Source organism: Oratosquilla oratoria, chromosome 12 (assembly GCF_046742065.1).
Source record: "Oratosquilla oratoria isolate Oo_2021 chromosome 12, ASM4674206v1, whole genome shotgun sequence".
NCBI lineage: Eukaryota > Metazoa > Arthropoda > Malacostraca > Stomatopoda > Squillidae > Oratosquilla > Oratosquilla oratoria.
Genome location: NC_134788.1, coordinates 28,333,989 through 28,358,464, shown reverse-complemented (window position 1 = coordinate 28,358,464; position 24,476 = coordinate 28,333,989). Strand labels below are relative to the sequence as shown.

Sequence of the window (24,476 nt, the reverse complement as noted above, 5' to 3'; positions counted from 1 at the left end):
TTAGCCCATTATAGGTATCTAACTATATATTTATTTCTCCTCGATTTAACTTGTATGACGAAATTCACGAATGCAAAAGAATACAAAGGAGATGCAAAGACAGACTTGTCGAAGACTTTTTTTTATTCATTGGTGTTTGTTCTCTTATAGACTATATTCTAACAATCATTTCTTGTCACATTACTACAGTACACAAAATAGTCGTCCATGTTCGTATTATCGAAGCCATGGAACATTTTTGAGACTTGACGATGATTTTGTGTCCTGATTATTGTAACGGGGCTCGACGAGTCCCCTGCGTAATAGTTTTGTAGTTTTAGTGATTATTGTACACACAACATAATGTCCCAGTACTGCCTGTCCAAGGCAATTTTATTGAGCTGAGGGAAACCAACACAGGCGTGTCAAGTTGCAAACTTTATCGTTTGTATTAAGCTGCCGAGGGTATGATCAAAGGCTATTTCCACCAAGCTATTCAGTTCCGAATAAGTCTTACAAGTTTCTCGATACGAGACCGAAGCTGCTTCGATAGTGATGAGCTAAATCGTCAGGGATTTCGTTTTGGTAGTATTCTCTCAGCGTTCTCACCTTATATTCCTTTTCCTATCGAACAAAACATATTCCTTCCTCTGTATTTCAAAAAGTGTTTTTTTTTTTTCGTCAAGAATTCCCAGTAGGTCCCTCACAGTGTCTATGAGACGACGTAAATCCTCAGCATTTTGTAAATCCTCAGCCCCATCCGCCCTACAAGCGGATTTTCAGCCCCGTATTCTTGGTGCATACCGTCACTCTGGTCACGTGGGGGTCTTGTGATATTTCTACACTTATTTTGAAGCTGTAGTGGTGACAGCTACCACCTTCTGTGCCTGTGACTACTTGTTCAATTTTGCACGAACGGGCGGGGGGGGGACCGTCCAGGATGCCTGTAGTCGCCCATGCAAGACCGTCCTGGAACACAATCTTTACCTGCATAGTAGACAGAATACATTACTACCCACGTTTTTCCTTCTATTGGTACTGCCTGTATGCACAAATTTCAGTGATGCACTATTGTCGCCTTGTAGGTCGTCACATCTTCGGTGTCTGCGTGATTAGTGTGAAGTTTACAGCTCTACCCGCAGATTTGCTTGTCTACGAGCACTCGTGTGTGATCTAAGGCCGTGCTCTTGTTTCACACACGTTTGTTTATATGTCAGACGGTCTCTTATCGACGTAAAAACTGGTCATGTACCTAGGAATGGATGCAAAGATATGGAGGAGACATCGTCTGTTGAACAAGGAGAGGGCGAGTGGCTGTGTTTAGGTAATACTTTGATACTGTATGAAAGGTACCCCGTTTTCTTTCTCTTCTATGTCGAGCAACCAAGGAAGAGGGCGGGGGATGGGTAGAGGTTGTGTGTTGATGAATTATACCTTGTTGCATTGTGTTTGGCCGAGGGCATGAGGCTCTATGAGGACCCGAGATGAGATCGGAAAGGGTGGTGGATGGGAGTGGGTTTACGCCTTTTAATGACTTGGCTACTTCCCCCTTACAAGGGAGGTAGCCAAATCCACTCCCTCTCTCTTTTCTTGACTCCTGGGTGACGGCTTATCCCTGCATCTCGCCCATCCACAGCAAGGCCACTTCATCTAACCGGCGACCCCCCCCCCTCATGCAGAAAAAGAGAAGACGGGGAGAAATCCCTTTGGGCTGAGTCAAAATATCATTTACACATACTCCCACCCACTCCCTCCATGCATCATCCATACACAACCATTCTTCACTCACCCTTGTCTTCTCTCTCTCCCTTCCTCAACAGACATTCCTCTTTCCAAATGCCCCCTTTACCCCATCCATTCATCTCATCCTTGGTAGTCCCCTCTTGCTCACTCCTCTTTTATTACTCTTTCTTTACTTTCCATTACTTTCTTTACTTTCCATCTTTCATCAACCCTTTCTGCCAACTATTTCCATCAGTAGTCCTCGCTTCGCTCGCGAGCGAAGCGAGGACTACTGACGTCATATTTTTCTGGTGTTTGATCAAACATTTTGGTGTTTTATGATTTTTTGTTTTATTTGACCAAATGACAAGGAATCTTGTCATCGGAGTTTAATGGGTTAATCTCACATTGAAATCCTTGTTATCTTATGTTTCTGCCCCATACAGTGTTGTCTGCACATTCATTCCTTCATATAATCTCTTAGCATCCATTCCCAAATGTCTATTCCTCATTCCACTTTTGAATCCACCAAGGCATTTACTTGCTTATCAATCCATATTCTACTTCCACCTCCTTTCCCGCCACTTTCGCACTCAAGAATCTAAAGGTATCCACTTCCTCCAGTCTCTCTCCCTTAATACTCACTTCCAATTTGCTGCCATCCTCTCCCCTTGTACATCCACATTTTACCCACATTTATCTTCAACTTCCTCCTTTCGCACATCTTCCCAAACTCTGTCACTACTTTAATTCCTCTGATCCCACTACAAGCGTAGTGTCGTCTGCAAACAACTGGCTTATCTCCCATTTTTCTTTAACCATCTCCAATCCCCGACCCATTACCCATGCATCTACCCTTCGCATCACCCCATCCATGTATAAATTGAACAGCCAAGGCGACATAACACACCCCAAACGAAGCCACCTTTACCTCACACCACTCTCTCCTTTTCTAATTCTAACACAGGCTCTACTACTCTAGTACAAATCTTACCGGCTCTCAACAGCTTTCCTATCTGCAATACCTACCAGTGCCTTCCTGTCTACCTCGTCATAAACCTTTTCCAAATCCACAAAGGAAAAAAATCCTAAACTTTCTCACATATCTTATAACCACAAAAATCTCATCGACACAGCCCCCACCTCTCCTAAACCTACACTATTCCTCACCAATTCCCTTGTTCCTCTCAATCAAAACCTTCCCAACTACACTTAACAAACTGATCCCCCTGAAACTAACACACTCACACTTGTCCCCCTTTCCCTTGTAAAGTGGAACTACACTCTACCCTCTCTTAAACAAACATTAGATAACTTCACCAGCAAGTCCACTATCACTGTACCTCCTTTTTTTTTTGACATTCTGCATGACACCCATCTAACCCAGGTGCCTATCCTGCTCTCATCTTAACAATTGCCTTCATCTCATCTTTCCTCCATTTTCCCCACTCATCACCACCATTTTCTTAGAACTATAACTACTTTCCTAAAATACCTTGCCCATCTTCCTCTTACTGCTGTCCCTTCTATGATCATCTCTCCATCTGCACCTTTTACCTTTTCTTCTCTACTTAATAAGTCTCCTCTTCCTCTCTCAAATTCCTTCCAAAACATCTCATTACTTTAAAAAAAAATTATACTCTTACCCCATCTGCTCTCCTGTCCCATTTATCTTGTACTTTACTTCTCTTTTCTTTGTACCTCTCATATGATTCGTCCTATTTTGCAACCAATCTATGAATGATCGTTTCTTCTCTTCTACAACCTTCTTTGCTTCATCGTCCCACCACTCACTACCCTTCCATTTCATCCTGTCCTTGTTCCATGCACACTCCTTCAATCCAGTGAGCAGGTGCAATTTGATGACACATGTGAGCAGGTGTGGCACCCCATTCTTCCCTCCATCACCTTGGTCTCAAGCCTCCATCTGCTGATTTTCCAGGTATTTCTAATCAGTTTGCCCTCTTCACGGTTCTATTTTTCACATGCCACTCAACCTACCTTTTGCAGGTCAACCTAGACAAACAGCAGGATTGATGAACCCCAAAATGTCTGCCGCTACTTACTGTACATGTTCTTCGTAATTTGCACATCCTGATGTGTCTTGGAGAATCCTTTTTGTTTCCACACCCAGGGAGGATATACAAATTTGAAATAAAACACAGACGGCAAAGTCTACTTGTAATTGCCTCACAATTTGTCGAGACTACATGGAGAGCAAATATCCAAAGAAGCTGGAAACTGACATAGACTTACACTTATTGCCATGGGTTGTGGCATTACTCAGCACGGAGATCTGCGACAAGCACCAGTCAGCAGAGGAGTGACTACAACACACAACTAAAGAATCAGGCCTAAAAATGATTATAATAAAAAAATAAATGTATGAAAACAGACAATGATAATAATATTAACAGTAATGATAATCAATTTATTAGGCCAGTACTCCTTAACGTAAACACATTATACACAAAGGGGCTTTCAACCACGGCAGTGGTCGATGCTGCGAGTTTCTAATATTGATAAATAAGTATAAAAGCTGGACCCAATTCTTGTGTTTAAGGGAGGCAGACTTGAGTCCCCCACAACCCCCAATGCCCGCTTGGCTGAGAATCTCGATTAGTTTTATCATTGTTATTGCTTGCTTAAAAGCGAACCGCCCCTCCCCCTGCGCCGCGGCAACCACCATGCGTTTCTGCAAGGAGAGGGAGGGACGGGAGATCAAAACTTGCCGCCCACCACCCACCAGAGAATCACACATCTGCACTCAAGTCGTCATCACATTATTGCTCCACGTGTCATTCTTTTGGTTTAGTTGCGTCGAGTCACTCCGCTGCTGAAAACTGGCTCGGCCACTGAGTATTGTGCACAAAGTCACAGGTCACTATTATCAACTATGACTTGGTCATGGATTTGTACTCGTCCCAGCCTCACACGCGCGCACACACACACACACACACACACACCAGAGCTTAGCTGGAACGTCCTAAGACGAAGGAAATAGGTGTGTCGTTATGTATGCAGAAATTCAGATCACACAAGAGGTGGATGGGGTGTCAAATTAACAATGGAAGTTGTACAAATTAGAGAGATGACAAATGTAGGAGGGGTGCCGAGGAGGAAGATGCCTATTATTTTCGCTGGGTGGTAGAAAAGACGACTGACAACGAACAACTTGCACTATGAGGAGCAGCCTGGGCGTCTGTACCGTGAACGGAACAAGAGCTCAAGCCTCGTTTGCACAGGGAATTGTAAGGCAAGTCAAGTGTCCAAGTTACTTGAACTGGACAGGAAAGCAAGCAAGTACATGTTCACACAAGACACTTACTTATCTCTGACTTTCCCCGTGTGAACATGCACTTGCTCAATTTCCTCTCCAGTTCAGGTAACTTGCACACTTGACTTGCCTCTCAACTTGCTCCGTGTAAACGTGGCTTTTGCGACAAAGGCCTCCTTTTTGAAAGTCTTTTTACCAAGCAGCTTAAATCTTCTTCCAGCCACAAAATCAATTCCAAAATGTCAGCATTGCAAGGGCTCCCCAGGAAAGCACGGGGAATATTCACAAAGGACTACAAAAATATACAAAAATATAAAAGATAAGCACGGCAAGACCTGGGAAAAGCTGCTGGACCTTGATTTTCATGTGCGTAGCTTTAAATCCGTGTGAACAACAGTATGTACCTGTTAAGTGTGTGTGTGCAGTTCTCCAGTGAATCGCACACGAACTGCACCGTATACTGTGTGTGTTTTGTGTTTTTGGGGGGCAATGTGGAAGGACCATACAAGAGACGGAGTTCCACCAAGCTACACTGGGCCGTTATAAAGACTACGTCTTCATTGCTCAAGAGAGGACATTGGTGAGGAACAGGAAGGGCATAGCCACTTGGGACTAAGGGGTCGCATGGCCAATGCTACGGCATCTGGTGGGCATGCTTGGCATTCCAATAATCTCGGAAACACATTCTTGAGTCTGGGTAGTGCGGGGACATGTGCCAGATTTCATTGGGGCACTAAACTGATCCTGAAACGTCGGGGACACAAGGGTGGAGGTGGAGGTGGAGGAGGAGGAGGAGGAGTGGAGTTGTTTAGTTCGTCAGCTCTGAGGTGGTTTGGAATTAGTCTTGGTTCATGGGGAACGGAGCAGCAATGCCCAGTGTTGCGTGGGAGTCGTTTGAGTAGGTGGGAATGATGATGAGGGAAATTTGGCAATGACACTGGGCCAACACAACCCTGCATGGCAATAACAGAGCTCTGGGCCAGGCAGAAGGTGGAGGAAAGACGGAGTAAAGTGGGGCTTTTTCTACGTGATACCCTACGGTGTTTCCATGTACTAGGCAATGGGTGAGGAACCGAAACTACCGGACATACGTCAAATGGAATCTGGGACTGCGTCCAAGGAACTGGAGGGGCACCGTTGCCTCTAGTTGAAATTGAATCTCACTGCGTTACGAAATGGCACAGTAGGAGTCTGTGTGTTGACGAGAGGAAATAACTGGGAGTATTTCAAAGTCGAGGTTTGCTGGCAGACGGGGTGGGGCGAGGGTGTTTCGAAACCCCGAGGGTCTGGGCTATTCACGTTCACTGCTGAAGTATTCACACGCGTTCTGCACCATCGAAAGTTTATCAACAATGGGAAAATTTTTACGTCATAGGCTGGAGCAAAAGGACAACGCACACCGGGAAATTTTGGTTACGCAGTTCCCGACGCATTGGCCGAGGAGTTAGCAACTCGTTAGCGGGTGCCAATGTTCACTCTTGCTCCTGTATTACGTGTACGAGACGAACGAAGGGGAGACGATGCAAGCCTGGCATCCACGACCATACATCTGGCAATTTGAAGCGACTTGCAGACAAAGTGCAATAAAAAGAGGAGGACCGTTGCTCCAGCCGGCAGGCAGCGACCGACTGAAATCCTTACGTGGCAACCTAGTTTCTTCTCCAAGGAACTGATGCAGCGAAACTTTAAGTAACGGTTATCCTTTTCACCATCCTACGGAACTATACCATCTTAATCTACGGCTATGGCACATGGCAGACCGTGAAGCTGATAATATCATCGTTTCTATATATCTTTTATCTCTTTTCATTAGATGTGACCTTACTTCCAAAATCTCTAGATATTTAGGGCAACGCCTCCATCAAGCTGAAACATCACTGCCAATCTCACAAACTTCAGACACTTAAGAGCTGACACTCAACAACAATGCTCCAGTTCGCTACAAAATTTCCAACACCCTAATCAAAATTCATATTATTTTCACCACGAAAAATATAGGCAGAGTAGGGCAGGTGCCAGGCACGCAATATTTCCTTATCGTTCCGTACACACGGCCCTAGAGATTCAGTTGGACTTGAAAAACAATGGCACACCGGCGACAAACCTATTTCCCACAATCGGAACTACAATAACGAGATGTGCGTACCCAACGAACACAGCTACTGGACTTGCCCACAGGTCACAGATGACGGATGCGTGGATGGCAGAGTGAAGGTACACTGGGCTTGCCGCCACATCACGTTCTGTATCGGTACTGTTCCAGTGTTCACGTGCTCATTGTTAATCTTCTCTTTACACTTGGGTAAGTGTTGACAGTGTGATCTTGACAACAACTTACGTACGTGTTTTTGTAAGGTGTTGTGGGGAGCACGCGACCAAGTGCACATACGTATACATGGTGGTACCTCAAAACTCGAGTCCTCATGTACAAATTTCTTTGAATATGAACTTTCTGTCTATATACAAAAACGTTTCTTCCCTCTTGTAAGGAAGGTAGCCAGTCCAGGTCACCCACTTATCTCGGTTCCTTGTGAGTGAAGGATTGTCAGAGCCCAAACCAGAAGCAATGCAGCAAGACACATTATCTCCATGGTAGGGCTCGACAGCTGAAGCTGGTTTACCCGTTGCTTCATTAACCCATTCAACTCCGATGACAAGATGTCTTGTCATTTGGTCAAATAAAACAAAAAATCATAATAAAACAACAAAATGTTTGATGATCAAACAGCACCAGAAAAATATGACGTCGTCAGTCCTCCTCCTCCTCGAGGACGAGGAGGACTGACGACGTCATATTTTTCTGGTGCTGTTTGATCATCAAACATTTTGTTGTTTTATTATGATTTTTTGTTTTATTTGACCAAATGACAAGACATCTTGTCATCGGAGTTGAATGGGTTAACGCCACAACCCTCCCTCTTAAACCATTTAACATGAATGTAACATAGTACGCCCGAGGAGGAAAAAATAATAAATAAAAATAAATAATAAAAATTAGATAAAACAAAAAATAAAAAAATAAAAAATCATATTCTAGGAGGATACACTTTCAGAGTGCAGCACTACGTTATAATATGACCGTACGTTCGAGTCCCCCCCTCAAAAAGTTTTGACATCTTTTTCGAACAAATCGAATGGATTCCAAGTTATTCAAACGGTGGGGAATTTGAGCTCTGAGATACCACTCTGGTACGTTGTACATTCGTTTCTCATTGCACAACTGACAAGTTCAGGTTACGTGATTGCAAGTAACAGCACCGTGGGCTTACCGACTTGCCGGGGTCGTTTTAATGTAATCTCTCTCTTCTAAAATACGATTCTTCTGGCAAGTGAGCATACAATTCATCTTTATCATAATTCCGACTGGAGAAAATAAGCATTGCACCTCCCGAACCGTACCAAAGTTCCGTCCAATGTACAACAGACAGCAAAGACACCGAACCCCTCGACCAACCTGTAACCCACCGAACGGTTAAGAAGGGGGGGGGGGGGGAATAATAATAATAAATTATCTATGACCAACTCTCGGTTACAGAGAGAAACAATGATAAAAAAAAATTCATTTATGACAATTTGTTGCCCAAAGCCCAGACTACACAACCATACACACAAAATACTGCACCAGAAAACGTGATCAGCCTTTCAGAAGAACCTCGGCCACCACCCCATTTAACATGGCGGCATATTTTCATGATGTATTTTTTTTTCTTTTCTTTTTTTTTTTTACTGTCTGCAGATTATTCTGCCGGGGGTAGGAGATCTCACTACTGGCGTACACCCTCGACCGAATAAAACCACGGAGCATTAGCCAGAATAAACCTGTAACATCGCATACTGCTGCGGTAGCCGGAAACTGATGCAAATGATAACTACAAACAATGACTTGGCAGAGGGGAAATGGGCAAGAAATGTTGCCGTCAAATGCAGAGGGACAGGACTGAAAAGAACAACAGAAACGGAACAGATACGAGTGAAAGAAATTAGATTCATGACGAAAAATGGAATACAGCAAGGAAATGTCGAGACTGCAATATTATCAATAACAGGTGACATAAAACACTATGCGTCACAAGTACGTGATGTTTTTCAATGGCTGCTGTACTTTATAAATGAAGACTCCAACAAGCACTTACGTTTACTTGTGCTCTGAGCAACTGTATATTACAATTATTTGACTGCATGTAGGAGTGCACTGATCCTGGCTGCATCGCTGCCGAGCTTACAAACTACTGCAGCAATGCAGACTTGCGAGCAGTTGTCCACGCATGAACGACAATTTGCATAGCTTTCTGTAACTTATAGACGACCCAAGACGAGTTCTGGCTAATACTGGACCGTTTTATTCGTGTCGGGCATGGCTGCCGGGACAAAGATCAGAAGGGTTCGAAGAACAAGTGAGCAAAAGAGGACGACGACGACGACGTTTGGGGAAGCGAGGGAGGGTGTGACGGAGTAAACGGAGGAGGAGGAGGACGAAGGAGAAAGGAAGGAAGGAAGGAACCGTGGGCAGCACTTTGTCCATTTGGCTTGTGATCCATCTTGCCCATCTTTTCCTTCTGTGTATACTGGTAAGACTTGCAGCCTCTCCTTACATCAGAGTCCATGTCAACAATGACAGACAGACAAACAGACAGGCAAGGACACACGAACGACGACGCCGATACGTGTAGCCATGTACACTAACGTCTGCCTGTGCTACTTCAACGTACAAGCACTGCTACTGTACAACAAATTCTCAAAACATCGTCACCTCAGTTATAGCACCCACAATTATATAAATTACATTAAAATACATTTAAAATACTTAAAAATACATAGAATGCTGAATAACTTTTGCTAAAAAACTGAGAACAACCAATTTTGAGTTCTTTGCATCAGATAAGTATTTCGTAATGGCCGGCATTAATGTTGCTTAACCTACGTACGATTAAAAGCGATCTCATGCAACTGTCTACTCCAATGCGCACACATTTTTGACACAAGGTGACCCTATTACTCGTTCACAAGAGCAATCGGCCGTGGAAAAAATATAGCAGGTCAGCGGCCCTATTTTTGGGGCGGGCATGCTGCCTGGCTGGCTGGCTGGCTGGCTGGCGGCAATGAGAAATTCAACCTTAAGTCAATTATCAGATCCTTAAAAAAAATGAGCTCTTCTGTTTAACAGCAAAGGGCCACAGTTGTCTCAACAACGAGACCAAACAATTCAATGCTATAGAATCATAGGACTCAAGCTTCTCTTAAAATGTTTACAACCAAAAGTATTTTTCTCTTGACTTGTGGCGGCCCCCAGGAGGACCTCTCTGTGAACGACCTTAACGGTAATCGTCTGGCTGTCCTTTGTACAAAGCATAGAAAAGGGGGTTCCTACGCACACTAACCAACTAGACAAGTACAAACTACTTGCGTACAAAGTGGCCACTCTACGGGCGTGTGTTGGGGCTTTGTCCGAGGGTGAAAGGGAGGGGGATAGGAGATTAGGGGGTGCAGGAGGAGACGTGGGGCCACCAGGTACGTTGCTTGCAGTTGCTGTCGACATGACCAGCCGGTAAAAAGAACACCGGCCCCCGCACACCTCCTGTCCACCCCAAACATGTGCTCTAGCTGCCCTTGTGGCACACCTTGTGCGCTGCTGCTGCCGCCGTCGCCGTCACCACCACACACCGCAAGTTCAACCAGGTGGCTTTTTTTTTCTTCTTCTTTTTTTACGACAGTCTAGTTGCAAGTAAGTACAGACTGTGGCACTCCGGGACACTTGTGCAACTGGTCAAACCACCTTGCATGCCGCTGCTGCAGGAAGGGCTGGAATGTGCAGGTGTGCGTCGGAGGCACATCCACTGGGGGCCCCCGAGATACCTTCAAGGCTTGCATGGGGGCATAGCCACCCCAGAACTCCTGCTGCTGCCGCTACGAGGCTGGCTACACCACCTCCGCCAGGAGTCCGAACATGGGCAGATAATGAGTGCCGGGAGGCAGGTGAGGTGCGTGGGCCACGGGCGTGGGATGGGAGCTGGCCACGGAGTGAGGCGCTCCCGGCACAGACGAGTGCTGGTGTGCACTGGTGGCCACCACAGCTGCATTCTGCAACGTTGCCACGTTGGCTGCCGACTGGGCTGCGCTCAGTGCGGCTGCCGCGGCTGCCTGGGAAGAGCCTCCCCCTGAGCTGCTCCCTGCACCACCACCCGGGGTTCCTTGGATGCTGCCATGGGAGCTGTGCGTGTTGGTCTGGGCCGAAATGGTGCCCTTGGTGTGGGAACGCATGTGCTTGGTCAGATGCTCGCGACGAGAGAAGGCCTTGCCGCAGGTGGCGCATGCGTGGGGTTTCTCGCCCGAGTGCGTGAGGACGTGTCTGCGAAGGTGCTCGTTCCTGATGAAGGCCTTGCCACACACCCCACACTGGTAAGGGCGCGGCACCGGCTCTCCGGCGCCGTGGTGGTGCCCCGCTGCACCCGCTGCGTGGGACGAGGACGACCCTGCCGGAGAAACAGCGGTGCTGGTCACAAGGGAGGAGGAGGAGGATGAGGCCGGGGGTGCGCGGCCCATGGCCACTAGCCGCCCGTGCTCGTCTGTGGTGTGCAGAACCACAGCAGGGGCAAGTCCTGAAACACAGCGCAAGTCACACAACACGCCTTTGCCACGCTGCACAACCGTACTCGCCCCTTGACCGTCCGTCCCCTCCCCCCTCCTTGGGCTCTACAATGAATCCCCCTTGAGTAGTAGTAACCCCTTCACTGCACTGATACACAACCACTTGGGCGTCGCTACGACTCCCGGGGCACCACATGGGTACTAGGGAAAAAATTTACATCTGGAAACCGGTGCTTCGTCTTCAAGGGGCCAGAACAGTTGCGCTTCGTCAACACATTCGCAATATAAAATATATATATACATATATTCATATATATATATATTTAAAGTTTTGACAATATCCAATGTTCTTTCACAAGGAAAAAAAAAAGAAAAGAGTTATCACAAGTCAGATCATCTTCTTCAGCAACACTCAGTAAAGAATCAAGTCAAGCCCCCCTTTAAACAAAAGTCATCCCCGGTTAGAAAAGTATTTCACAAAGTTATCATTAAAGGCATTAGAATTATAGCTTCTACTACTAATAATCAATTAGTAAAATATATCAGTATTAATATTCACAAAAACAGTCATTACAAATGTCCCACATGGTACATACAAACTCCCAAAAAGGAGAAAGACAAAAAAAAAAAAAAAGACCATTTCCAAAACAAGATTATCACCAAGGTCCCCTTACCAGTACACATTGAACCGACACCCAAGCGGGAGCACACACAATCACCTTGACATGCATACGTTCCCCCACCATCACCATGGCTATTGGCTCCTCTCAAACTCTAGCAATGGCTTAACTTTAAGAGAACACTCGGTAAAAGGGGGCAAAGAAAGACAGGATTAGTAATTCAAAGTGAGCCACTTACTCAGCCGGGGGTGCATAATGCAGTGCTTGCCACCGACTGCTTTGCAAGGATAAAAATAATAAAAAAAAAATCAATAAATAAATAAAAAAATTAAAAAGTTGCTTACAGGGTTACAGCAAATCCAGCAACTTCTTGGGCTCGACCTTACGCACTCCCGGCCGAGTGTGTACAGAACTGTACGGGCTGGAGACGAACATCTAGGGCTTACCTTCGACTGAAGTTCCCGACTACTTAGCCAGATACGAGCATGCTTAAGGTAATCTAAATATATGTTACTTGGCGAGAAACATGTTCTTTCTTTTCTTTAATGCGAGCAACAACAAATGAACAATGCTACGGCTGCTATTGGCTTCTTGACTGTCAAAAAATAAACGGGTTGGTGGTCCAGGTAAGTAGAAGTTTGTCAAAAGATTGCCACCACCACTGCTTAGCTATAGGCTCGTACTAATGAACCGCGCCCTAACTTGAACAGGCCCGTAGTTATTGGTTACAAGGCTCCCTGTGCACAGGACCCAGAGCCTGTAAGGACAGTAAACTATGCAAGAGGTAGAGAGGTGGACAGCGTGTTTAATACAGATTAAGAGTAGAGAGGAAGGAAGGAAGGAAGGTAGAGCTGAGAGGGCGGGGGAGGCCTGGACTTGACTTGTTGAGCCGTTGCCGCGTACATACCTGGTGGATGGTGCGGCGCGGAGAGTCGGTGGTGGCCCTGCTGCTTGCTAGAGGGAGCAAGGAGGTGCGGCATAGCTGCATGGAGAACCCCAGCTGGTAGACTCGAAGCTGCGATGGAAGAGGCGGGGGCGGGGGTGCTCGGAGCGGAGCCCCCGCCGTGGTGACCGCCGCTGCTCCCCACACTGGGCGGGGCTGGTTCAGGTGAGTATAAGTATTCATACTCACCTGCATGGGGATGGGAGGACGTGGGGCTTTGGGCCCCGGGGGGTTTTGTGTGACTCAGCAGGTGTTTCGTGAGGTGCTCCCGCCTGGAGAAGGTTTTGTTGCACGAGGGGCAGTGGTACGGCTTCTCACCAGAATGCGTGAGCGAGTGCCTGCGCACGTGTTCGTTGCGTGTGAAGCCCTTCCCGCACACGCCACACTGGTAGGGTCGCGTCGGCAGGTGGATGCGCCGGTGGCGGTCCAGGTGGGCCTTTCGCTTGAAGGTCACCCCGCAGTCCTCGCAACGGTACGGCTTGTCCAGGCTGTGCTGGTCTACCATGTGCTCCTCGTACTGCAGTGACTTCTGCAGGTCGATGCCGCAGATCCAACAGATAAAAGAGGAGCCAGAGTCGACCTGTCGCGCCGTGAAGACCGCTCCGCTGCTGCTGGAGTCCCCTCTCCGCCGCTCCTGCTTGGGGTGTATGGTGGCCGGCGTGGAACCTTGCTTGACGCCCGGGTTGAGGGACGAGGACGACTGGGCAGGGGGTGTCTGGGAGGACGACGCGCTACCGGCAGAACTGTAGCCGTTGGTGGAGACTCTGACGCCGTCCTGGGGGTTGGGCACATAAAGGAAGTGGTTCCTCACTAGTTCCGGATTGATGTTTCGCACCAATTCAGCATTGGAGAGCAAGTTAAAGGCATCTATATGTTGTGGGACAGACCGCTGAGAAAAATAATGCAAAACCTCATTGACACTGTTGAAATGCAGCTGGACAATGCTGTTCTTATCCTTATCTGATCCTGTATTGAGAATGCCCCCTCTGATCTCTACTTTAATTAGCGGTTCAAAATCATTAGTATCTGTCCCCTTCTCTACCCTGGCATCCGAGTGTGGAGTGAGCGCGCCCACGCTGGAGACCCGAGGGGGGGGAGTGAAGGCATGCTGTGAATCGTCTTTGGCCAGCTCTTGCACCTTGCTATCTCCCGTCAGCGGGCGCGTGTCCTCGTGTATTCGCTGCTGGGAGGACGAGCTGGCACTGGGAGGGGGCGGCGGCTGCTGCTGCTGTTGCTGCTGCTGCTGCTGGCTCCCCACGCCGACTGCCTGGGCGTGGTACGTCACCTGGCCCCCCATGGCCGCCACCGCCGCCTGCGACACCGGAATCACGCGCCCACCGTTGTCGATCATGTTCATGGTGAAGTCCATGCTGCCCCTCGCTGCTACGGCTCCTGCCGCTGCTCTTCCTTACGCCAGCACCGGTGACAGAAGCTGAAGATCAACCTCTGTTAAAAAAACGTTATACTTCAAAAAAACGTACAATCCCAAGGACCTACAACACATGGGGGTGGGGAAAATTAAATAAATAAATGAAATAAATAAATTATCCTCTCATTTTCCTTGTGTACCACCGAGGCCAGTGCTGTCCGTGAAGCTGCGACAAGCAGTTCTACACAACAAACACTGATGGCATAAACAAACCCCAAGATCCTTTCAAGACATCTATTGCTTTAGCACTCGGAAGTAAAGGCAATGCCACACACGTTTTCGTCAGAAATATCACCGCATCTTGAGACCCACAATGACCACCTACAAACAGTGATCCATTAGAACAGCCACTGAGGTCTGGATCGCAAACACCCCTACCCCCATCGGAAGGTTAGGGCGGTGTACCTTACAGAGAGCCTTGTACTGTGGAATTTAATGAACCAAGCCCTTGGTTCAACTTCGCTGGTGGCAGGGATCGAACTGCCATCCCCTCGACCTTCACCGCAAGTAACGACGCCCTAACCCGCACAGCTAGCAAACTTCCTAAAAAAGGCAGAGAACTATCTGCTTGTAGTAATGACAACAATAAGTTTTTTCTAGTTTTTTTTTTTTTTTTTTTTTTTTACAAGGGAAAGGGGGACAAGTGTGAGTGTAGCAGTTTCTGAGGGATCAGCTTGTTGAGTAGTTGGGAAGGCTTATGGGAGGGTCTTGATTGAGAGAATTAGGAGAGGAACAGTGGGAGTAATTGGTGAGGAACAGTGTGGGTTTAGGACAGGTAGGGGTTGTGTAGATCAGATTTTTGTGGTAAGAGATATGTGAGAGAGCTGTAGGAAAAGGTAAGGATGTTGTTTTGGGCTTTTATGGATCTGGAAAAGGCTTATGACAGGGTAGATAGGAAGGCACTGTGGGAGGTACTGCAGATATATGGGATAGGAGGAAAACTGTTAAGAGCAGTCAAGAGTTTTTACAAGAGTAGTAGAGCTTGTGTTAGGATTAGAAATGGAGAGAGTGAATGGTTTGAGGTAAAGGTGGGACTTCGTCAGGGATGTGTTATGTCGCCCTGGCTGTTCAATCTTTACATGAATGGGGTGGTGCGCGAGGTGAATGCAAGGGTAGTGGGTCAGGGGTTGGAGACGATTAAAGAAAATGGAGAAAAGTGGGAGGTGAGCCAGTTGTTGTTTGCGGACGACACTGTGCTTGTGGCAGGATCAGAGGAGGGATTGAGGAAGTTAGTGACAGAGTTTGAGAAGGTGTGTGAAAGAAGGAAGCTGAAGATAAATGTGGGCAAAAGTAAGGTAATGAAATGTACAAGGGGTGAGAGTGATAGTAGGCTGGAAATGAGCATTAACCTCTTCACTCTGGGGCACATCACACATCTGGCAGCATTAGCTGCCTGACGTGCGATGTTGCGTCATAATAATCGCATTATAAAAAATAAAGTCAGTGCTCAATCATTCATTCTCTTTCACCCGTGTATTTTGATAACCATAGAAAATTGATGAAGCCAGTTTAGAGAGAATCGAAATTACATAGGTACGACTACAATAAATATAATCAAGATGGTGACGTCGGCATCATCGAGTACCCACTTGCTCCTAATGCCGCCTACTTAGGCATCACCGTATGGAAGTGGTTAAGGGTGAAAGACTGGAGGAAGTGGATAGTTTTAGAAACTTGGGTGCAAATGTGGCAGGAAAGGGAGGAGTCGGGGTGGAGGTAGAATGTAGATTGAGAGAAGCGAGTAAATGCCTTGGAGGATTGAAAAGTGTAATGAGAAATAGACATCTGGGAATGGATGCTAAGAGAAGGTTATATGAAGGAGTGATTGTGCCAACAGCAATGTATGAGGAAGAAACATGGAACATGAGAGAGGAAGAGAGGAGTTTGAATGTGTTTGAGATGAAATGTCTGAGAAGTATGATAGGGGTTACTAGGCTAGATAGAGTGAGAAATGAGGAGGTGAGGAGGAGAACAGGGGTGGAAAGGGAGCTGGGAGATAGGGTTGATGAAAGAGTATTGGGATGGTTTGGACACGTGGAAAGAATGAGTGAAGAAAGATTAGTCAAAGAAGTGTGGAAGGCAGAGGTGGACCATGGAAGGAGTGAATGAGAGGGGGCATCCTAGGATGAGATGGATGGATGGGGTGAAAGGGGCATTACAAAAGAGAGGAATGTCTGTGGGGGAAGGACAGGAGAGGACAGAAGATAGGGGTGAATGGAGAGGAGTTGTGTATGGATGATGCTGTGATGCATGAGGGGGAGTGGGTGTGGGATGGGGGGTGAGGAAGTATGAGAAAAAAATTTACGCAGCCCAAAGGGATTTCTCCCCGTCTTCTCCTTTTCTGCATCATGGGGACGGAGGGGGGGGGGGTTGCCAAATTTATGAAGCAGCTTTGCTGTGGAAGTGCTCTGTCTTGCGACACTGCTTCTGACACAGGGCAGTGGACAGGATGCAGGGATGACCCGTCATCCAGGAGGTGCCAAGATAGGAGGGAGGAGGGTGGAGGGGAGTGTAATATATAGGAAATGGAATGGGTGGGAATAGTTTCTATGCCTTTTTCTTGTTGGCTACCCCCCATGTAGGGGGAAAAAGCCTTTGGTATATGTATGTACATGTTATTCTAAATAATCAGAGTAATTCGAAAAAAAAAAGAATAGGTTTTTTCTACCTCCCAAATCACGTATTCTAAAACCCATAAATCAAGAAATCCCCATATCTACATACAAATAGGCTTAAAGCAAGGTTTACACGCTACGATAAATTGTAGCGTGTAAACCTTGCTTAACATGGCAATCCCCCCCCCCCACCCAAGCCTACAAGAAATCCCTTCAGGCGGGATACATTAATTTTCACTTCACATACATCTCTTGCCTGCTCCCTTCACTGCTCAACAGACAATCCCTTTAACCTTTTCCATACAACGACGGCTATGCAGGCGTTGTGAGACGCGAGTGGGTTTACGGGGATGCCGGAGTTGGCATCTTGATTATGTATGTATGTATGAGTAGTGTGATGCAAATTACATATGGCAGCCGATGCTGCACACAAGAATTTGAGTTATACTGAAGTGGATAACCTCTTCTTCAATATGGCACCATCAGATGCCTGAGGTACGATGATTGGTACATCACAATACTCGCATTATAAAATCACTGCTATATTACTTATTCTTTCCCCGAGTAATAATAAACACAGAAAACATGATCAAGCCAGTTCACAGAATTCAGGGGTCACCCAGCTACAACTACAAAATAAACTACTCATATATACATCCATATACCAAAGGCTTTCTTCCCGCTTATAAGGTATGTAGCCAAAAAACAAAGGCATAAATACACTCCCACACCCATTACATCCCCATCACACTTCACCCTCTTGTTACACTACTCGCATTATGAAATATAAAGTTGCTGCTGTATTACTTGTTCTCTTTTACTGAGTAATAATAAATACATAAAACATGATCAAACCAGTTCACAGAATCTGGCGCTAACTCATGTAAAAAAGGAAGACAAGAATAATAATAAGAATGATAAAAATAATAAGAATATTAAGAATAAGAATAACGAATAATAATAATAAGAATAATAATAATAATAATGATGATGATGATGCCGATGTGGGCATCACCGTACCAGTGGTTAGGTTCACTACATCCACTCTGCCTACCAAACATTTTGCAAATGTTTCTTCGCTTGCTCTTACACATGCCTAAATTATCATATTAGTCTTTGATCAACCCCATCTTAAGGGGGGACTGAACACCTAGAATCATGAAATTTTCATCAAAAAATCGAATTTTAGATATGTGCATATTTGAATAATATAAACATCCTAAAAGCAAATTATGAATGACTTTTTCCTCCCCAGCTTAATGGAGTTTAACCTCTTCACTCCGGGGCACATCGCACATCTGGCAGCATTAGCTGCTGGACGTGCAATGTTGCACCATAATAATCGCATTATAAAAAATAAAGTCAGTGCTCAGTCGTTCGTTCTCTTTCACCCGTGAATTTTGATAACCATAGAAAATATGATGAAGCCAGTTTAGAGAGAATGGAGGTTACGTAGGTACGACTACAATAAATATAATCAAGATGCCGATGTCGGCATCATCGCATACCCACTTGCTCCTCATGACGCCTATGTAGGAGTCACCGTATGGAAGTGGTTAAAGGGCTTACGCAAGAATAGGCCCTTAACATCTATAAATATGTCTTGTTTTCGCTTCTCTAATTCCATGGAATAGCGATATTTTTGTATGTCTGGCATCAGCGTGACTTCGTCTTCCATGTGATGTGCACAGCACACTTCAAGCCTAAGTTACCCATCAAACATCAGAGTAGATTGATGCATAAACACCTCACTGACTGGCAATATTGTGTTCCTGTGCCACTGTTTGCCTTATTTCCTGGACATTACTACACTTACTAGATGTCCAATCATCAACTGCATCACGATGAAGAGGAAAACCAAAGAAAAGGTGGAATGAAAGTTGTGCTAGAAGGAGGGCAAGGCTGGGAGGAGAGATGCCACTGCCTCACGTGCCATTACCACCTCCACTGCCAACGCCATCTCCACCACCAAATACCACCACGCCTGACAACACAGCTGACAAAGAGCTTTCTTCCACATGAAGAGAAGATGAGGAAAATTCAGGAAGAGAAAGAGAAAATAGCTGGCGAAGGATAAACATACAGGGCTGAGATCGTGCCTTTGAAGGAAAATCAAACATGTTTGGTGAGCATTGTCATTGACCATAGAGAAGGCACTCATTGCTGGTAAAAACAAACCACTCTGCAATGATTTGACAGTGATGACACCCCAGCAGTGAGAATTTAAACTGGTAAAAGCGTAAAATCTTCAATTATGAAAAACACTGCTTGGTAAGTAACAAATACATTTTAATGTAATATATACAGTGAGACCTCTCGTTAACAGACGTTAATTAGCTCTGTTTGCAGTGAGGAGGAGAACAGGGGTGGAAAAGGAGCTGGGAGATAGGGTTGATGAAAGAATATTAGGATGGTTTGGACACATGGAAAGAATGAGTGAAGGAAGACTAGTAAAAGAGGTGTGGAAGGTGGGGGTCACCGATTTAATGAAGTGGCCTTGCTGTGGATGTGCTGTGTCTTGCGACACTGCTTCTGACCCAGGGCAGTGGACAAGGTGCAGGGATGACCCGTCATTCAGGAGGTGCTAAGAAGAGATGGAGGGTGGAGGGGTGTGGAGTGTATTCAGGGATGGAATGGGTGGGAATGATTTTATGCCTTTTTCTTTTTGGCTACCCCCCTTGTAAGGGGGAAAAAGCCTTGGTATATGTATGTATGTTTGCGGTGTTTTTGGTGCTGTTGTTTAGTGCGTGCAATCGCTATGCCACCCAAAAACCACTCCAAAACACCGCAAACACACCTATTTAACGTCCGTTAATGAGAGGTCTCACTGTAAAGTAGATATGTATATATGAAAATATTTACTGCCAACTTATTCAATATACATTACATAATAATGTGTGTGTGAATATAATAAAAATCACACAATAAACAAGAGATACAATACTGAAAACTTTAAACGCTCCTCTCAAAACCACAAATATTTGCAACTAAAAATATGCCCATATTTAATCAATTGTAGCAGCCTGAAAAAGCTTCTGTTTATGTATAATAGGTATATCTTTATTTCCACAACTGTTTTTTTTTTTTTTTTATATTTTGAAAAACAGAGCGACGGGCACCATCTAAGAGGGGAAAAAAAAAAAAATGTGGAAAAAGCGGTGACATAAGTGACCATACGTATGAGACCTATATCTCACATTATATAACAAATTTAAAAAAAAAGCAGGTGTGAAAGTGTTTAAAGATCTATAAGCATTACCATGAAAAAGCATTAGTCTGTAGTACAAAAAATACGACGTACGTATTCAATTACATTAAAAAAAAAAAAAGTTATGACGTCAAGACGTAGCAAGTTCTTGGGTTCACAATATATTTCTACCTATATTTTCAACAAAACCTGAAAGTTTCAAGGTGAAAGATTATAAACTTTATCAAGGTGTTCAGTCCCCCTTAACACCCCACTCTACACCATTCTTCAGGTGTCTATTCTGCACTGGTCTTGAAAATTATATGGGAACCAATAACGGGTATCTCCAAGATATACATTATACCAAGGTCTATTCCCCCTTACAAGGGAAGTAGCCAAAGTCAAAAGGCATAAATCCTCTCCCACCCACTTCATCCCCACGTACTCCACTCCTCCCTCCCTCCCACTTTTCTTGGCTTTTCCTGGATGACGGGTCATCCCTGCGTCTTGCCCAGCGATATGCCAGAGAAAAATTTCCACGTTGCCAACCTTTGAAACGCACTAACACCCTCACCTCCTCATTCCCGAGGAGGGTGAAACCCAACGCAAGACTGCCACCAACCATTCAACATTATAACACACAAAAGTCCCAAATTTCTTCCGAGGGAGATTAACGGCAGGGTCTGAGGACTGACGCCAGCATTTTTTTCAGTCTGTGAAATGCAAGGCAACAATTATAACTAACATGAAGATCCATACATCCAACAAAATAGTACACATGATCTAGACACATATATTTCTGGTGTATACACAAACTACAATAATTTCTACTTATTAAATTATGTAACATGTAAGTAAAAAATCATGATTATCATCTGTAAAGAAAATGCTGAAAATAAAAAATCAAAACATCTGTTACTAACCTAGACTTTGTTTACTAATACATGATTGAATGAGCAAAAATATTTAAATTATTTGATGCAAATGAGGCAAAAACATGTTTCATTATTTAAATCACAAACTGAAAAACAACACTATGACATTCAAACTAAATTTCATGCCACATTTCATTTTCAAACAAATAAAACAACTAGTTAGACAAACCATTTCTGGTCAAATGGGTTGGGAAGAAAAATGTACTAAAGAGTTAAACTTAGGAATGTAAATTCTTAACTGTACTATACGACTGGTAGGTAAAAAAAAAAAAAAAAAAAAAAAAAAAAAAATCATATATCCATATTAACAACTTAAATCAAATTATTTCTATTTCAGTCCTTATACTCAACACACTTCGCTAGCCTCCAGGTTAGTCAGTGCTTAAAGAGTCACTCTCGGGTTCAACGCGGTCAAATCTAGAAAAACAAAAACATAATAAATAAAAATAATTAATGAAAATAGTGAATAATCTTAGATGATGCAAAAAGCTCTGTTATGACTCCTTAAGCTATAGGGGGCTGTCAAACAGGTAGCACGATCGAGCAATGGAATGGGGGAGGAGGGAAGTTGTGTGTGTGGTTAGGACAGCGTTTCTCAACCAGCCAGGGTTCCGCAAAAGGTCCCTAAAGGTTCTGCAAGAACAAGTGAGATAAGCTAATGCACTTTTGATTTTCTATTTAACCCATTAAACTCCGATGACAAGATGTCTTGTCATTTGGTCAAATAAAACAAAAAATCATAAAACACCAAAATGTTTGATCAAACATTTTGGTGTTTTATGATTTTTTGTTTTATTTGACCAAATGACAAGACATCTTGTCATCGGAGTTTAATGGGTTAATTTCATATATGTAATATAATTAAACATGCACGACACATTCTTGGTTATTGTAATAATGTAATATAGACAACATCCAATCTAACCTATTATTACAATGAAAATGAAATGAGAAAGATATGATATACAAGATATTTTTTTGCACAGGGATTCCTTGAGACATGCAATTTATTTTAAAGGTTACACAAGGGTAAAAAGGTTGAGAAACGCTGGGTTAGGACATTGAACATGGTTAAACAATTAAAAATGCATGCAATGTCATACAAGGCAGACCAAATAAAAAGAAAGCATTTCGTATCCATGTAAATCATGCAAATTCAGTTCCCCTGAGTTTCCCCTAGAAACCTGCAGGACCTAAACGGTGGTTGATGATGCCCCCCTCCATAGTTTTCTCTGGAGAGAGAGAAAATGTTACGCGAATTTTCTTGATTTGGCTGTCACCAGAAAGACACGGAGAGCAGATGCACCAGCAGCTTAGCAAATACTAAGTAAAATTCTGCCACGGAAAACGACGACAGAGACGCAGGGCTCGGACATGCTAGTTCCTCTTAACCACACCTCCCGGAGACAGACAGACATACGCTGCTCACATGCAACAACTACCCTACAGAATTACCACGTAAAAAGGGCCATTCACTAGTGCAGTTAGCGGTGGTCATGAGCCTATGCCAGGCATTGTAGTTACAGCCATGACAGCCTTTGCTCTGTGCAGTTTGGAAAGAATTGCGGGTTATGAACCCACAACTAAGTTAATGGGACGATTACAAAGGCGGAGCATGCCAACAAGAGACCTTTTGGTCCATAACTTGGTCAGATGTGAAAAATATAATAATGATGAATAAAATAAAATAATTATAATACAAATAATAAATAAATGCATATAGTTAAATAATAAAGAAACCGGTAAATAGTAATCTTAGCACCTCCTGGATGACGAGTCATCCCTGCACCTTGTCCACTGCCCTGGGTCAGAAGCAGTGACAGATAAATAATAATAAATGAAAATCAAGCAAATAATAAAGACAAATAATTACAAACAAATAATATAAAATAAAAGGCAGTAATTACAGCATCTTGCTTGTCATTTGACTGCATACAGGACCCCAATCCCCAGCATGAAAAGCCCTCAAAGCCCATCTGGAGGTTCAACCCAAAGGGCCACTGGCAAAATTCCAGAATCACGCAAACACGCATATTTAACGTGAAAATTTACACTGTCCTAACCTAACCATTCTGTAGAAAACAAACAGAACATTGAAAAGCAAAAGTTAAAATTTACACTGTCCTAACCTAACAATTCTGTAGGAATAAATAAATAAATAAATGAAAAATGTGTCTGTGACTGCAATAATACTGGGCCACGACTTGATGGTATCCAACAGGGGTTCCTGTTGTTCGCGGGATGGTTTCCTGAGGTACTCGGATGACTAGCGAAAGATTACTTAACCAGTGGAACCTACAGCCATGTTTCTTAATGTGATGCATATCCCAACAGGTGGGCAATATTCTTAGAGGGGCAATTGAGGGTAACTGGGAAAGTAAAATAAATAAATACATATACCAAGGGCTTCTTCCCCTTACATGAGGGGACGTCCTAGGATGAGGTGGATGGATGGGGTGAAGGGGGCTTTGGGGAAGAGGGGAATGTCTGTTGAGGAAGGAAGGGAGAGGACGGAAGACAGAGGTGAGTGGAGAATGGTTGTATATGGATGATGTTATGATTGCATGAGGAGGAATGGGCCGGGGGGTGGGGTAGTATGTGTGAGTAAATTTTGACGCAGCCCGAAGGGATTTCTCCCCGTCCTCTCCTTATATGCAAGGGGAGACGGAGAGGGGGGGGTCGCCAATTAAATGAAGCGGCCTTGCTGTGGATGTGCTGTGTCTTGCGACACTGCTTCTGACCCAGGGCGGTGGGCAGGGTGCAGGGATGACCCGTCATCCAGGAGGTGCTCAGATGAGAGGGAGGGTGGGAGGGGTGTGGAGTGTATTTGGGGATGAAATGGGTGGGAGTGTTCTTATGCCTTTCCCTTTTTGGCTACCTCCCTTGGAAGGGGGAAAAAGCCTTGGTATATGTATGTTCTTCCCCTTACAAGGTAGGTAGCCAAAAAGAAAAAGGCATAAAAACCAGTCCCACCCATTCCATCCCCAACATACTCCACTCCCCTCCATCTTATCTTGGCACCTCCTGGATGACGGGTCATCCCTGCATCCTGTCCACTGCCCTGGGTCAGAGGCAGTGTCACACGACACAGCACATCCACAGCAAGGCCGCTTCAGTGAATCGGCGACCCCCCCCCCTCACGCAGAAAAGGAGATGGGGATAAATCCCTTCAGGCTGCATCAAA

General features: G+C 44.8%; 1 protein-coding gene across 13 annotated transcripts in view; it reads right to left on the bottom strand.

Annotated features, from left to right (window-relative positions):
• Positions 1-10,742: 10,742 nt before the first annotated feature.
• LOC143031151 (uncharacterized) overlaps positions 10,743-24,476 on the bottom strand; it is a 40,428-nt gene continuing 26,694 nt past the window's right edge. For 7 of the 13 annotated variants that reach the window (XM_076194655.1, XM_076194647.1, XM_076194649.1 and 4 more), the window contains 2 exons: positions 13,091-14,572; positions 10,743-11,574 (listed from right to left, as the gene is read on the bottom strand). In XM_076194655.1, the coding sequence (XP_076050770.1) occupies positions 10,895-11,574; positions 13,091-14,495 (2,085 nt within the window). In that variant the 5' untranslated portion in view covers positions 14,496-14,572 and the 3' untranslated portion in view covers positions 10,743-10,894. Of the gene's footprint in view, positions 11,575-13,090; positions 14,573-21,647; positions 21,710-24,476 lie in introns of all 13 variants that reach the window. The other 6 variants (XM_076194650.1, XM_076194654.1, XM_076194660.1 and 3 more) reach the window with 5 other exon arrangements.